The 16995-nt window shown below is 46.6% G+C and overlaps 1 protein-coding gene across 1 annotated transcript in view; it reads left to right on the top strand.

Annotated features, from left to right (window-relative positions):
- Nucleotides 1-1276: 1276 nt before the first annotated feature.
- Nucleotides 1277-16995, top strand: part of ADCY8 (adenylate cyclase 8) — a 126902-nt gene continuing 111183 nt past the window's right edge. The window contains exons 1-3 of the mRNA XM_049632907.1: nt 1277-1359; nt 4557-4668; nt 10364-10491. Coding sequence (XP_049488864.1) covers nt 4627-4668; nt 10364-10491 — 170 coding nt within the window. The 5' untranslated portion in view covers nt 1277-1359; nt 4557-4626. The remainder of the gene's footprint in view (nt 1360-4556; nt 4669-10363; nt 10492-16995) is intronic.

Genomic DNA, 16995 nt, shown 5'->3' on the forward strand with positions numbered 1-16995 from the left:
TCAGTAGGCTGCATGCTCCATAAGGGTTGTGATGGTTCTTTCTGCTCACCACTATAATTCCACTGCCTGGCACAAGTAGGCATTCAGTTACTTCGCTGTTGGATGAATGACGGGATGGATGAATGAATGAATGATTGAATGGATCATTCTCGACATAGATATTAATAGTTTTGGGCGAATGACTCTGTTGAGTGGGTTGGACTAGGTCGTCTATGGGCCCTTCTGTTTCCACCTGCCATGGCAGTGACCGTCCTTACTTTGAAGGTGGCATACTACAGTGATAAAGGGCATAGATTCCAGGGGCGCCTTGGTGGCTCAGTCGGTGAAGCGTCCGACTTCGGCTCAGGTCACGATCTCGTGGTTCGTGGGTTCAGGCCCCACACCGGGCTCTGTCTCTCTCCCTCTCTCTTTGCCCCTTCCCTCCTCTCTCTCTCCCTTTCTGTCTCAAAATAAATAAGTAAACTTCAAAAAAAAAAAAAAAAGTATAGATTTCAGAGCCAGGCTGCCTGGTTCAAATCCTGGCTTTCCATGTCTGGGCAGGTTACTCAGGTCTCGGTGTCCTTATCTATCAAATGGAAATGGTCAAAATAAATCCTACCTCATCGATCCTTGCGAGGAACACCTGTGGAACTTGGGACAGTATTTAAAATCCACAGTAGGTACTCTGCAAACCGCTGGTGCTCTCGTGGTATTTATGTCAACAATTAGGAATTCCTTTAGCTACAAGTAGCAAATGCTTTCCGTCACTTTCAGGACAAAGTCCGTGCTCTTCAACTTGGCTTACCAGCCCGTTGCCAGTCTTCCCCTGCCCGACATCTCTCAGTCGGACGCGGTCTCTCCCCCTCTTCTTTTCCCGACCTCGTTGCTCAGTGCCACCTGCTGACGAGCTGCCCCTGAATTCTTGCCGAGCTGCCGTCCATTTGCCACACTTCAAGCCGACCCCAGCGTGCGCTGATTCCTCTGCTCAGACCGTCCACCCTTCTGCACGCTTGGCCCTCCGGCAAGTCCCACGGGCCTGCAAAACTTGGCCGAAACTCTGATGCCTTGGGAGACTGCCGATTCCCCTGTGACTGGTCACCCCCCAGAGTGTCCTTCCGCCAGAGTACAGAGGTCCCCTCCCTTACCTGCGGTTTCCGTTTGCCACGGTTAACTGAGCCCAGAAGTAGATGCTCCTCCGCTGACTTAATGTCAGAAGGTCTGCGGTAGCCTGACACTGGGGTCATTGTACCTGCATCGCTGCTCTTGCTTCATCACGTGACGTAGGCATTTTATCATCTCTCCTCACAAGAGGAGGGGGTACAGGACACTAAGATGTGCTGAGAGAGAAAGAGGGCGACCGCATTCACGTAACTTGTTACGGTATATTGCTGTAATTGTTCTGTGCTATTACTATGGTTGTTAATATCTTCCTGTGCCTAATTTACAAAATGAGCTCTGTCCTAAGTAGGTATGTATAGGAAAAAACAGTCTACTTAGAGTTCAGTAGTAGCCACCGGCTCAGGCATCCCCCGGGGTCCCTAGACTCTGAGCATCTTGAGGACACACATGGCCTGTTTATTATCACTCAGTCCGACTTCCTAGCACCGTGTGTAGCCAGACACATGGGAAATGTAACAATCGTTGCTAAAATAATTAAGGCAGTGAATAATTAATTCAACCAGTGGTTTTTTTAGAACTGGGGCCTGAGGATTCCAAATGAATCCATGAATGCACTCAGGGAAAGTGTCCTTGAAATAAAGTGCAGAATTGTGAATACTTGGGCACTTTTAGAAGAGGGAGTTCAGAGCCTGTATCAGATTCTTTTTTTTTTTTTAATTTTTTAAACATTTATTTATTTCTGAGAGACTGAGAGAGACAGAGCACGAGCAGGGGAGGGGCAGAGAGAGAGGGAGACACAGAATCCAAAGCGGGCTCCAGGCTCTGAGCTGTCAGCACAGAGCCCGACGTGGGGCTCGAACCCACGAACCACGAGATGACGACCTGAGCCGAAGTAGGACGTGCAACCGACTGAGCCACCCAGGCGCCCCCAGAGCCTATATCAGATTCTTAAAAGGGTTTGTAATGGAGAAAGATTTAAGAACCACTGAATCCCGAGGGTAACCAACGTAAGTCAGCAAACATTCCGCAATGTTTTCTGGCTAATTAACCTATTGCATTAAAACTAAGTTACAGTGATTGCAAGATGCCCATTATTTTATGCCACTTAAGAAACGCCCCCGAAAGTTTGACAGGCCGCTAAGATGCTATTCTAGCTTGAAAGATGATAAAATCTGAGAGGTGTTCTTTTTGTTCTTTGTTCTTCTGTTCTTTTGTTCTTTTTCTTTTTTGTAATGTTTGAGAGGGGGAGGGCAGAGAAAGAGGGAGACAGAGGATCTGAGGCAGGCTGTGTGCTGGCAGAGGCAAGCCTGATGCAGGACTCGAACTCACGATCTTGAACGTCAAGATCACGGCCTGAGCTGCAATCAGACGCTCAACCAACTGAACCACCCAGGCGCCCCAAGTTCTTTTTCTTTTTTTTTTTATTTTAATGCCAGTATAGTTAACAGACCGTGTTGTGTAAGTTTCAGGTGTGCAACACAGTGATTCAGCAACTCTACACTATCCAGTGCCCATCATGATAAGTGTGCTCTTAATCCCCAACCCCTATCTCACCCATCCCCCACCCACCTCCCCTCCGGTAACCGGCAGTTCGTTTTCTGTGATTAAGAGTCTGTTCTTTGGTTTCTGTCTCTCTCTCTCTCTCTCTCTCTCTCTCTCTCTCCCTCTCTCTCTTCCCTTTGCCCATTTTTTGTTTTCTTATACTCCTCATAGCAGTAAAACCGTACGGTATTTGTCTTTCCCTGACTGACTTAACGTCACTTAGCATAATACTCTCTAGTCTATTCACGTTGTTGCAAATGGCAAGATTTCATTATTTTTTTTTTGAATTTTTGATGTTTATTATTTTTTTTTTAATTTTTTTTTTAACGTTTTATTTATTTTTGAGACAGGGAGAGACAGAGCATGAACAGGGGAGGGTCAGAGAGAGGGAGACACAGAATCCGAAACAGGCTCCAGGCTCTGAGCTGTCAGCACAGAGCCCGACGCGGGGCTCGAACTCACGGACCGCGAGATCATGACCTGAGCTGAAGTCGGACGCCCAACCGACTGAGCCACCCAGGCGCCCCTATGTTTATCATTTTTGAGAGAGAGACAGAGAGACAGAGACAGAGCATGAGCAGGGGAGGGGCAGAGAGCAAGAGGGAGACACAGAACCTGAAACAGGCTCCGGGCTCCGCGCCGTCAGCACGGAGCCCGAGGCGGGGCTCGAACCCACAAACTGTGAGATCATGACCTGAGCCGCGACTGGACGCTTAACCGACTGAGCCACCCAGGCGCCCCCAGATTTCGTTATTTTTAAAGTCTGAATAATATTCCGTTGCCTTTCTATGCCACACCTTCTGTATCCAACCACCTATTGATGGACACTTGGGCTGCTTCCATAGTTGGCCTATTGTCAAGAACGCTGCAATAGCAGAAGGGGCTGTATATTTTTTCAAATTAGCGTTTTCTTATTCTGGAAGGTACACAGCAGTGGAATCCCTGGATCGTATGCTAATTCCCTTTGTAATTTTTTGAGGACCCCGTACTGTTTTCCGCAGCGGCTGCACCGGTTTGCATTCCCACCAGCGGTGCACAAGGCTTCCTCTTTCTCCACATAGAGGTGCCTCTGCTTTTGCATGAGTCGCTGAGGGAGGACAGGGCCCTACAGTGCAGGTGGACCATCCCCACTCAGCCCCGCGCTACCGGGCGGACTGTGAGGCCAGTCTCCTTGCCTCTCTGAGCCCCGGTTTGCTTGTCATCCTAATGGAGGGAATAATGCCGTCCCTGCAGGGCGCCTGGATGGATGAACCAAGGCAGTGCTCCCACGGTGCCTTGCTTTCAGAAGGCTTTCAAGGACTACCCCCTTCCCTCCCTTTCCTCGCCCCTTATGCCAAACCACACGCAGAGAGAAGACCTCGTCTCACTTAAATCCTTAGTAAATGTGAGAGTTTTTAGGTAATTAATTCTTCCGCCTGAGGTCTCCTGGCTCTGGCCACCTATTCTCAGAATTTTTGAAAACTGCCTGCCTCTCCTTGCCTGCGATGTTCGGTATGCCGTTTGCTGGAGATGATGGGACCTTTTGTTCTTTTGTCCCGGGTGTCCATTTCACTCTGTGCTCATGGCAGCTGCCGTGTTGTTGGTTGGGAAAATAGAGAGGTACTCCAGAAAGCTTCGTTTCGCTTTCCACAACAAATCGATCTGTTCCTAGTAACAAATCCCCTCCTGGGCTGTTCGCCGCAGCCCTGCACAGGAAGAAGGGCTTGCCGTTGTCCCCTTGCCCTTGCTGAACCCCCGGGGTGGACTCCCTCTGCTGAGATGTTTAGGAAATACCGACACATTCCTCCTGACTCCCCGGCAGAGAAAGCTAGAATCTCAGACCACAGTAGATTTATTTGGGTGGGGTTGACATCTTCCAGGACGGATTAAAATATTAATGTGCTTTCTCCCTGCCCCATCCCTTCCCTGTTGTCTAGTATTCTTTTTGCAGATGTTAAAGGATTTACCAACCTCTCCACAACCTTGTCTGCCCAGGAGCTGGTCAGGATGCTCAACGAGCTCTTTGCCAGATTTGATCGACTGGCCCACGTGAGTTGAATTTAATTCCCTCCTGGTCCTCTGTGGGAGTGAGGGGCTGCGTGTGGAATTAGGGAGAGAAAGACTCAGGCTTCATCACGGGGACCTCCTCTTCAGTGTCCTCTTCCCCGGCACGGACTCCTGACCCTCCCACCTCCTGGGAACCGGGGTTAATTACTTACAGATCTTGAATGGGAGGTGCGTCAGATTGACTTTCCCAGCTGAGAGATAGCTGATGAAGTGACAGTGAAGCCAAAGCTCTTTTTATGTGTTTTCTGCTCCCCATCATGTCCCTGCTGCGTGTGGCCAGGTGCCATCCAGTGCCTCCTCAGTTTGGTTCGTGCAAGGATAGCCACCTGCAGCTTCCCAAGCCAACTCCAGCCATCTGAAATGACTGTTATTGGGAGCCAGGAACCTGCTGGACCCTCATTTTGTTTGACGTGATCTAACAGCTTTCTTTCTAGCCAACAGGACACTACCTTTATCTTCTAGCTGGCTCGAGAGAACAGGCTAAGGGAGATAGACATTTGCTATCAAAACACATGTTCCTAGTCCCGAAGCCACCCAAGTTGGGGAAGACTGTCATCCGCACCCTCTATTTTAAGAGTGGGCTTTGGGTTCACCCCGGAATACCTTAATTTCCTTCTTCATCAAGTGTGTAGATCAGTGCCAATGTCACAGGGCTGTTGAGAGAATCAAAGGTAAATGCACCCCGTGGAAGTTCATTTGTAGAGCATCGGCGTGTCTGAAGTTAAGGCTGCCTCCCTCCAACGAGGGCCATTCGTGCTTGCATCCGAGTCAGAGAAGACTTTCTGGAGAAGGCGACTCTTGGACCGAGTCTTAAAAGTGGGAAGACACATACAATAGAATACAGTTCAGCAACAAAAAGGAGTCAACCCCTGAGACACGCAGGAGTATCAGTGAGCCTGCAAAGCAATATGCCAAGTGAAAGAAGCTAGACCCAAAAGCCCAGATGGCAGGACAAAGGCGTTTATACGACATCGTAGAAAAGGCGAGATTATAGGGACAGGAAAGAGACGCGTGGTGACCGGGAGCTAGAGGTGGACGGAAGAGACGAGTTGCACAGAGAGACATGAGGTGCAGTGGCTTTGAGAGTGATGTAGCTGCTCTATGTGCCATCATCACTGTGCCCCATATCAAAACAGTACGTTTTATCGTATACCAATTCGCGAGGCGCGGAAGGCAGGGAAGGTGGATATTACTGTCGAGTCATGTAACAGCTCACAGGAATTGATCAGAAAAATGTGCTTGCAAATGGACAGAACTTCACAGATAAGACCTGTTTTCCGTGTACATATATATTTATATTTATATATTTATATTTATATATTTATATATTTATATATTTATATTTCACACACACACACGCACACACACGCACACACACACCATTTATTTGGGGCTCAAATTTTTCAAAGAGGCTGCAAGCCTCACGTTTTGTTTACAAGAAAAATGGACCCTGGGCACAAATATATTCACCACATTGTGTGTGTCTGCACCAGAAGGGTAATAAAGCATTTTACACAGTTTCCTTCCGAAACACAGTTTTGTCAGGAGATCTACATCCTGGACACCGCCATGTTTTCTTCAGTTTCGTAGAGACAGCATGGCGTACAAAAGTCAGATCGACCTGAGTGTGAATTCCCATTCTGCCTCTTACTTGCTTCATGACCTTCGCTTCCTTGAGCCATTGGGGAAATGGCACGGCTCAAAACGTGGTCGTGGAGACTCACCGGCATAAATGTTACGCGTTTAACATGTATCCTGGCACATAGTATGTGCTCAGTAAATGCTGCCTCCTTTCCCTACGTAAGTGTTTCCAAAATGCTTTTACCTCTGTTTTCATGGAAAAGCCACTGATTAAGAGTCGGTGAATTATCACCTATGGCCCATAACATTTAGTTTTTGGAGTTTTCATTTAAATTCCAGTTAGTTCACATACGGCGTAAAATTAGTTTCAGGGATACACGACAGCGATTCAACACTTCACCCCGTGCACATCGCAAGTGCCCTCCTGATCCCCGTCACCTGTTTCACCCATCCCCGCCACCCCTCTCCCCTCTGGTAGTTATCGTTTGTTCCCTTGAGTTGAGTCTATTTCTTGGTTTGTCTTTCTCCTTTTTTCCCTCCATTGCTCATTTGTTGTCTTAAATTCCACATGTGAGTGGAATTATATGGCATTTTTCTTTCTTTGACGGACTTAGTTCACTTAGCATTCTACTCTCCAGCTCCATCCATGTTGCTGCAAATGGCAAGATTTCATTCTCTATGGCTGAATAATACTCCCTTGTGTATATATACACTGCATCTTCTTTATTCATTCATCGGTCATCAAGATGAAAAGCTTCTGCACAGCGAAGGAAACAACGAACAAACCTAAAAGGCAACCTACAGAACGGGAGAAAATATTTACAAATGACATCTCTGACAAAGGATTAGTATCCTAAATATACAAAGAACTTCACAAACTCAACACCCCCAAGCCACGTCATCTAATTAAAAAATGAGCAGAAGATTAAATAGACATTTCTCCAAAGAAGACATCCAGAGGGCTAACAGACACATGAAAGATGCTCACCATCACTCATCATCAGGGAAATACAAATCAAAACCACGAGGAGATACTCCTCACCCCTGTCAGAATGGCTAACACCAACAACACAAGAAGCAGTAGGTGTTGGCGAGGACGTGGAGAAAGGGGAACCCTCCTGCACTGTTAGTAGGAACACAAAGTGATGCAGCCACTGGGGAAAACATTATGGAGCTTCCTCAAAAGATTAAACATAGAACTGCCCTGTGACCCAGCAATTGTACTACTAGGCATTTATCCAAAAACTACAAAAATACTCATTCAAAGGGAAACATGTGCCCTGGTGTTTATAGCAGCATTATTTACAATAGCCCAACTATGGAAACAGCCCAAATGTCCATCCACTGATGAATACATAAAGAAGATGCGGTCTGTATATACATAAAGGAATATTACTTTAGCCGTTAAAAACAACGAAATGTTGCCATATCATTACTTTTAGCCAGCTGATTTGTGGCACAGGGAAATTTTCACATATTTCCTATCATACTGAAATTTTCATATTTAAAAACAGATGTAAATCCTACCTGCCCTCCCGTGCTCAGAGTTATGATAAGACTCAAAGGAAGAAAGATCCTTGAACGCTCGGATGGCTGTTTCCAGGTGTTTGTTGTCACTGCTACTGTTGCTAACTGATGGCCATTCTTACTTTGTTATGTATCAAGAACAAGATGGGTTATTGTGACACGTTTCCTGTATGGGGAATTGAAACTCACCTATCAGTGGCTTCAGTGATTTATCCAAAGTCAGACAGCTGGTAAATTTGACCAGAATGCGGATGTTGGATTCTTAGACCAAAGTATTTCCTGCTCTACCCTTTCCCTCCTCCCTCCACTGCCGACGATCCCAACTCCTGACTACCATTGCTCCTGACTACCACCACAGCTGGTTCTGCCCCAAAGAGTGTGGCTAGTTGAAATCACTTCCTGAGCCCCCAGCCTCAGTGTTCTCAGCAAAATCCAAATAAGGGATTTAGGGGTGCTTGGATGGCTTAGTCTGTTAAAGCATCTGACTCTTGATTTCAGTTCAGGTCATGATCCCAGGGGCAGGGAATTGAACCCCGTGTTGGGCTTCATGCTGAACGTGAAGCCTACTTAAGATTCTCTCTCTCTCTCTCTCTCTCTCTCTCTCTCTCTCTCCCTCTGTCCTGCTCAGACTCTATCTCCCTCTTTCTCTCTAAATAATTTTTAAAAAATTATTGAAAAAACAAATGAGGGATTTATTCCATCAGTGGTTCTCAAATGCTCTTTGACAACAAATGTCAGGAAGTTAAATTTGTGGCCATGAGATAAAATACACCCATGTTATATTTATCTGCAATGTAGTGAGTTTTTATAATAATTTTATTTAGTTCAAGAAACTTTCCTGTCTCTTAGGAATGTATTTTTACTTTTTTCGTGTTAAAAATGCCCTTTTTTTTAATAAAGCCATGGGGACAGTGGATGGTGCTTGGGTTGTTATTTTGTTTGTTGATGAATTTTTCATAATTCTTTGGCAAAATATAAAATTGAACCCTAGAATAGTCCCCAGGTCCTCTTTTTCTTAGAACTGTCCCATGGATGCCACAAATCTGGAAAATGCCAAGACCCATAGAACAAGTGCTCTCTGGTTCTGTTCCACACATACCACTAGGGGTCTTAGAAGAAACAGCTGAAGGTTGTAAGCTTCCCTTCTTGATCAGACCTCACCAGAAACTGTCTTGCCAAATTAGCCGCATCAGAGCAGCCAAAGACCGGAACCGCAAGCTCCTAAAAATAACACTGGGACGGCCGTGCGTGCCATCAGAGCTCTAAGGATCGCAGCTGTGCCCCACTTGGGAAGGTTGGCAAAGCCCTGGCCGTCTGATCCAGACGGAGAAGCACCAAAGCCATTTCTGAGCCTCTTTTCCCTCTCTGATATTTGGGTTTTTTACTGGGAGAGCGATTTCCTTCGTTTGTCACCCAAACACAATGGCTGAATCCGTGATCAGGTCAGGAAGCCAACGTGGTGCTGTATAGGTTGATAACCAAGGTATCCACTGGGCTGCTGGTGTCTCGATGGGCCCCTTTCTGTCTATGCCCCTCCTTCTCTGCCCTTGGACCCCGGTCTCCAAAGGAGAGCCTCTCACCCAAAAAGCCCATAAATCTTTTCGACTTCAGATCTGGGATGCATTGTCAGAGGTCATTCAGCCCCGTCCGTGTATCTAGAGAAGACAGAAGGGAAAGTCATCTGTCCATGATGTGAGAACACTGGGTCAGAAGTCCACCTCTTTATCACAGACACAGGCCCCCTTTCTGCCGGACCCTGTAGTAAGCCTTGCATCGTATTACCCATCCTCACCGTCACACGGTGAAGTCCCATTCGTTTACCATTTTATAGATGAGGCAACTTGTCAATCTACCAAACAACTGTGTCACCCTCACCACCTGTGAAATAAAAGCATTGTACCTACTTCACAAGGTTGTTGTAAGGGTTATGTCTGTTTAGTCTATGCTGCATCGTAGGGGTTGTTATTCATCGTCTTTGTGTCAGGGCCAACGCTTGACCTACCGTGATGCCCTATAGACATTTTTTCCAGTGAGCGAGCCTGTGAATTGGTACATGAATAAAAGGATATGTAGGACATAATCAGCCCTCCTTCTTAAGGTGCTAGAGTTGAAAGAACAGGCATCGCTGAATGATTTATACTTTTAAGTGCTTATTATTGAGCTAAAGATTGCTGAAACATGTTCATTCAGAGACTCGTCCTGCACGAAAACATCGAGATGCAGGATTCACAGAGGAACACTGACCGTGCTCATTCTTTGCCAGGCCTGCCCGTATGATGAGTGTTCATCAGAAGGCTAGTATGTGACAGAGCCGGGATATAGCCCTGTATCTGTTGGACTCAAAAATCCAGTGTTTTTGAATGACTCCATTCCACTGCTGAACCCCTGCAACCCTTATTTAGGGTACCTCCCCAATATTTTAGCAAGATAATAGAAGCTCATTTCAAAGGTAGGTGCTCAGCCCCCAGGGTGAAGACCGCTTGACTCCACTGCCCTCTTTCAGGAGACTTTCAGGAGCACTTGCCTGTCTGCTGACTCAGTCCTCTCCTCTCCACCCTGTTCCTTCCAGGAGCATCACTGCCTTCGCATTAAAATCCTGGGGGACTGTTACTACTGTGTTTCAGGGCTTCCAGAGCCCCGCCAGGACCACGCCCACTGCTGCGTTGAAATGGGCCTCAGCATGATCAAAACCATCAGGTAATCCGGGGTCTCCTCCGTAATTCCCAGGCCTTCAGTGGGCACAGAGACGAACCACCCCATCTATCCTTTGTGGTAGATCACGCGTGTGTTGAATGGTGACTCCCCTTGACTTACGTCATGAAACCTGCATGGCCATTAGTTCTCCCGCACGAACCGGTGAACCTGCCAGCTTCATCATGTTCTATCTCTACTTCACTTTCAATGACTCGTGCAGCAAATTTGTATTACCAATGTCCTTGTGGGGATACATCGAGGACTGAGATGAGCGTGGTGTTTGACTTCGGGAAGGTTACTCAGGATGGTACCGTAAGTTCTGAGATGAATCCAAACCAGGGTGCGTCAAGGGGAACAGAGGAGGAGCAGCTCCTTTGGGCCAGGGTGCTGGAAAAGGCCTTCCAGAGTAGAGCCAAGCTGTTTTCGGAAAGGTGAGCGGATATCAGACCCTGGAGGAGTTTGGGGCACAGCTGGACATATGGGGAATTGGGACATGCTGCAGTGACAGCTGGTGAAGCCTAGGGAGGAGAGGGCCAGGACAGATGGACTGCAGACTGAGACCAGGCAGGGCCCACAGGGCCTTCTCAGCCATGATAAGGGTTGCACTTCAGCCTGAGGCCGACAGGAAATCATTGTAGGGCCACCGCCATGGTTGGTTTCCTGGGTGCTTTTGGCTTTGGTCAGTGTATCTGGTAAATAGAAGCTTAATCAAGAAGGCAGGAGGGATTGAGGTCAAGGATTTTGGAATTAGACTGTGGCTCTGGGACAGATGCTCCGTGTTGCCAGAGCTCCCCTTGAGCTTCTAAATGTGGTTGCAGAGCCTCCAAGCGTTACAGCCTTTCCCAACCACAACAGAGAGAGTAAGGAAGGTACGTGGGCTGAAGTCTTCTCTGTGGCTCATGCCTTCATCTTACAAGGGAAGGAGAATCCTGCCATTAACAGGCCCTAATATTCTTTCGTGAACTCACACCTCGGTTGTGTGGTCTAGCAGCCATGTTTGTGACCATTGGCCTTGTCCATCTGGATTCAAGAACAGCAGGAGAACAACTCCTGAACCCCACACATATTCTCCTCTGAAGGCTCAGCCCAACTGCTGGCTCCCGGGACCAAACCCAGAGTGGGCAAGAGGGATCTATGCAGTTGGAGCCTCCCTTTCTAGAGCCTGACCATGCCCAACACGGTGTGCCTGGGCTCCTTTGACCTGCTGATAGATCCCTGACTTCATTCAGGTTTAGGGAAGAGGTCTCTTGACATCAGGAAATGCTGTGTGGCCCTCTAATTAAGAAGAGGACAGAAGCTCTTCCTCTAAATGTGATTTTCCTTCATTGATGTGACACTGGTCATTTCAAGACTTGGCCATAGATCACATTCCCGGTGGGCAGATATGCTGGCTGACCCCTAGGCTCCCACCTCTGGGACCAACCCATGACCAGGGCCAGTCAAGGTGACGTGGTGCTTTGCTATGGGGTGTATGATGCAAATCCAACCATCACCATCCCTAAGTCCAAGTAGACAGGTGGAGAGTGACAGGACACGCCCCCTCTTTGACAGCAATTCAGAAGTTGTCTCCTCCACGGCCTGTGGAGAGAGGAGCCCAAAAGTTCCAGCCCAAAGTTCCCTTTTGGTCGATGGAAAAGGCTGCAGGTGCTTCTTGGCTATTAATTTGGACACTGGCGAGTCTTGCCCTGAAAACTAGGGTGAATTGTAATATTCTAGCTGGCTTCAAGGAAGGCCCCAGGACACCCCGAAGGCTCTATGTTTTGTGTGCATTCTACAACTTGTTAGGTGTGTGAAGTTTGTTCTACAGGCCAATCCGTAGGTCAGTCAACAAAGAATCTGTGGAGCTCTGCCACGTGTCGGGTGCCACCATACTAATCCCTAGAAGTACAGTGATCAACGTGTCGTGGGTGTCTTTCTCTCACCCGTGGGTGTCATCACCCAGGGTGATAATGTGGATTTGCTGTCTGTGAAATGAGGAGATTGGGCCAGACCAGCTCTGAAGTCTCTGCCAGTTCTGAAAAGCTGTGATTTTTGATCACCCACATCACAAAAAGGCTTCCTTTTTTTAAGTTAAAAATTTAATTTAATTTAATTAGACTTAATTTAATTTAATTTTTCATTTAAGTCCAAGTTAGTTAACAGAACATAACATATGTTAACGTAGTTCACATCGCTGTGTCGTTGACACAGTGCCATAATGATTGCAAGAGAACTCGGTGAGTCATCACTTACATCCAACACCCAGTGCTCATCCCAGCAAGTGCCACAGACTTTCCTTTTAATTTAATTTTATTTTTTATGGTGAAATCGTGGACAAAAAAAAAAATTGCATGGGTCTAAAGTGCAGAGCGTGCTGCTTTAATGTACGTGTACGTTGTGGAATAATTACAAAGTCAAGTTAGTTAGTGAGCATCCATTGCCTCACTTAGTGGTCTTTTTCTCATGTTTTTGGTGAGCCCACCTGAGTTCTACCCTTCTGGCAAATTTCAGGTATATGCTACAGCATCATTCACTGTCATCACCATGCTGTACGTTAAGTCCTCAGAGCTTACTCCTCTTATAACTACAAGTCTGTCCCCTTGACCAATATCACCCCATTTCCCCCACCCACCCCCAGCCCTGGCAACCACCTTTCTACTCTGTTTCTATAAATGTGGCTTTTTTGTTTTAGATTTCACATACACAGTATTTGTCTTTCTTTGTCTGGCTTATTTCACATTGCATAATGCCCTCCAGACTCATCCTTGTTGATACAAATGGTAGGGTTTCCTTCTCTTTTTAAGGCTGAGTAATATTCCATTACGTATACGTAGATGTACATGTGCATGTATATACATACCACATCTTCTCTATCTATTCATCCATAGACTTTCCATGGGAGTTTGTATCTTGAGCGTAAACAGCAGAAACGCTGCAGAGAGGGTTTTGCAGAAGAAATGAACAGCGATCATCAAAATGCTTAACATACTTACAACATTGTCATTTATCTCTCTGGAAAAGACCTCATTCCTCCTGACCATTTTGTCCAGTGTAAGGTCTCCTTTCTGGAGTTCCGGACTAGGTCAGTGAGAGGTCAGGTTTGGATGCGTTGAAATGACTCGAGGGCTTTCTCTCATCAGTTTATTAAGGCTACTTTTACTCTTTAAGAATAAGACAGTTCAGTAGGATTTTTTAAACTGCATAACTCAGAGTCTGTTAATATTCAAACACTCCTTGATTACAATGGAGGTGACTGGAGGTCCAAAATTAATTCTTCCAGTTAGCAAGAAAACATGATGTGGGGGAATAAATAAGAACACTGGAATTAGGCAACTTTAGTTGCAGTAGGTTCAGACTTCTAGAGCTTCCACTCTTGCTGTCTGCTGTTGCCAGACTGAGGAACGACGGGCAGGCAGTATTTCTGAATGTGTGTAGAAGAGAATCTCATTTCCATAACTGTATCAAAAAGTTCACAATCTTAACCATCATTTACACAAGATGCAACTTTTTCTTCAGACCCAAAGGCACTTGTTCCAACTGGAGAACTTACTAGAAGTCATAAGGTCTGGAAGCATTCATAACATCATACTACGTGTGTTGTTGTGTAATGAAAATAAGCCATTTATTGAATGGTGTTCGCAGACTTGATGACTGCCCCCTATATTTGTCGTCAGAGATCGATCCCTCTTGGAGGTATTGCCCCCACCTTGTCAAGGTCTCTCCTTGTGCCTTTTTTGGCATTTCCTCAAAGAGTTGGGGTCCCACCGTGGTCCCCAGAGTGCGCAGTGAGGGGCCGGTGCTCTGATGGCCAGATGGCATCTGGATCCTGGGTCTGTAGATCCCAAGAGCTCCAGTAGTTCCTTTGTTGGTTGAGATTTACAACCTTTGCACAAATGGCAAACCAGCTCTCAAAAGGACCCTGACCCTTATTCACAGGTGAGTCTGAATACGGGATGGAGGTCGTCCTGCGATCCCAGACTGCTGAAGACAGGTGCCCAAACCAGGAGAGGACACGGTCAGCTGCTGCTGGTTAGAACACTAGGCAGGATTCCCAAGTGAGCGAGGGTCGAGGCAGTCAGAAGAACGAGTGTGACCAAAGTCATTTCCCCTGCCTTTTGTCTTTTCCAGAGGTATCTCCACTCTAGTCTTTTTGATGGGAAAATAGAGGTGTTTTCCTGGAAAGAAAGGTGTCAACAATATGCCTTCCTAGCTGTTAAGAATGGCAGAAGCCCTGTGTGTGCGTGAATGTGTGCATGTGTATATGTATAGAAGTGCAGTGTTTATGTATACGTGTGTGTCTGGCATGTGTGTGTGCACACGTGTAGTGTGTGGGTGTGTGCATGCATGTGCGTGCACATACGTGCCTGTACACGTGTGCAGGCGTGTGTTTGTGCACATGTGTGAATTTGTGCAAGTGTGTGTGTGTGTCTTCAGCATTTGAAGCAGGCCCTTGATGATCACTAGTTAGTGCACAGATAGTTGGTGACCTTGCGAGACAACAAGGGAAGAGCGATACGATTCGAGCCGGCGAGCCCGAGCGTCTCCGCAAGAGACAATACGTGATGTAAACATTTAAATTAAACCAGACGTGGATCAGAATAGTGAACTTACTTATCAGTTGACAGTGTTCCAGGGATTTGGGACGGGATTCCACTTTACTGAAGATAGAGTCTGTTGCTGGGTCATGCCGACCATGGCGGTGTTCCCTGAATGAATGGTGACTTACGGGTAACGGGTCGAGAGTATGTATGGAATGAGCCCTTGGCCTGCAGTCAGCAGACCTCATCTGGTTTCTGCTCCTTCCTGTTATTGGGTGTGTGACTGTGGACAAGTGTGACTTGACTTCTCAGAGCCTGCAGGGACTCTGCTGCAAAACGAGGATCGTAAGATCCAACCTCAGAGTATTCTTTCGAAAACTCAAATGGATTTTGAAAACTCAAATAACAGGCACATTATGATCGTCCACATATTTTTTAATAGAATCTTGCAGTTAAGGCTGAGTTTGGACACCGGAAAATTTGGCTCAGTTAAGTTATAGAAACCTATTCCTTTCTTACATTTTCTATTCTGTTCTTGGAAAATAATGATAATAGGGTTTATTGACCACCTACGATGCTACTTGCCAAGCACAGAGATAAGTGTTTTACGTGCATGATCTCATTAAGTCCTCACAACAATCCTAAGAGGTAGGCAGGGGTCTTAGGCAAAATACTGAACCACTCGTGTGACCACAGTACGGAATAGTCCAGGGCAGCCAATCAGAATGGATGGCAGCCATTACCAACCAGTATAGTTCTACAGGTACATCCTGACTCGTTGAAACTCTGAAAGTTGGCCTCTGCTTTTACCAGAGAGGAAACTAGAGCTTACAGTGTTTGTGTAATTGCACAAAATCACACAACCATTCAGTGGCAGAACAAGGAACACCCATCTGGAACCTTCTGACTCCGAAGCCATTGGCCTTCACCGTCTTAATGCCCCGCCTCTCACCTCCAGGCTTCTGCAATGGCTTCTGATGTCTGAAACCTCCCATTAATAGCCGAAGGTTCAACACACAGGTCAAGAGACTGTCCATACATCCCTGATAAATTAGCAGAACCGATACCGAGAGGGAGGGGACGTCAGTTAACATCTGAGAATAACAAAATCGTAAGCCTTAATCAAGCCTCATCGTAAATCCATTCCATCAAGAATGCTTGATTTTAGAAACCTGGTATTAGCTAGATGAATGGCAAAAAAAAAGTGATTGAGTGTAACTTTATGTCTCATGAAGCACTTAATACCATTTCATGCATGTCTGTTCATAAAATTAAATTCATTAAAATAGGCTTAGATAATAGTTCCATTAAATATATTGCAAAGTGGCTCCAGGGGGCTCCCCTTCACACGCCCCGGGTCTATTTTGGGGGAGGCTTTAGAGCTGAGAAGACACAGGGGTAAGGTGGGCTGCTACAGGCAGTATCCTTGTTCATGATCTGAAAAGGTTTCCTGGATGAATCTTCATGAAGACTGCGGAGTCTGGTCTTCTCAGCGCCTTTGCTAAAAAGTCATAGAATGACACCAGCATGGCGAGCAGGAACTGGCTGGTCCCCAACAGTTACTTGGAGCAAAGATCTTAATCCCTGTGGTGGAGTTGCCCTGCCAAGCCACACAGCAGGACAAGGAGTGAGAAACAGGAGTTTTTGCCGCCCTTCCTGGAGGCAGAAATGCCCAGGCCCCCTCCTGGTGTCTCCTGCTCAGTCTCTCTCTCTGTTTCTTGTATTTCTTTTGAGCTCTTTTTCTCCACTCTCCCATCATTGCCCCTTCCTTCCCTCCTTATTTCTTTCTTTCCTTCCTTCCTTCCTTCCTTCCTTCCTTCTCTCCCACCCTCACTCCCTCTTTCCTTCCTTCCTTCCTTCCCCTTTTTTCCCTTCTTTCCTCCCTCCTTCTTTCCTTCTCCCTCCCTCCTTCCTTTCTTCCTTCCCTTCCTCCTTTCTTCCTTCCTAACTTCCTTCCTTCCCTTCCTCCCTCCCTCCTTCCTTTCTTCTC

This window comes from Panthera uncia, chromosome F2 (assembly GCF_023721935.1).
Source record: "Panthera uncia isolate 11264 chromosome F2, Puncia_PCG_1.0, whole genome shotgun sequence".
Classification (NCBI taxonomy): Eukaryota; Metazoa; Chordata; class Mammalia; order Carnivora; family Felidae; genus Panthera; species Panthera uncia.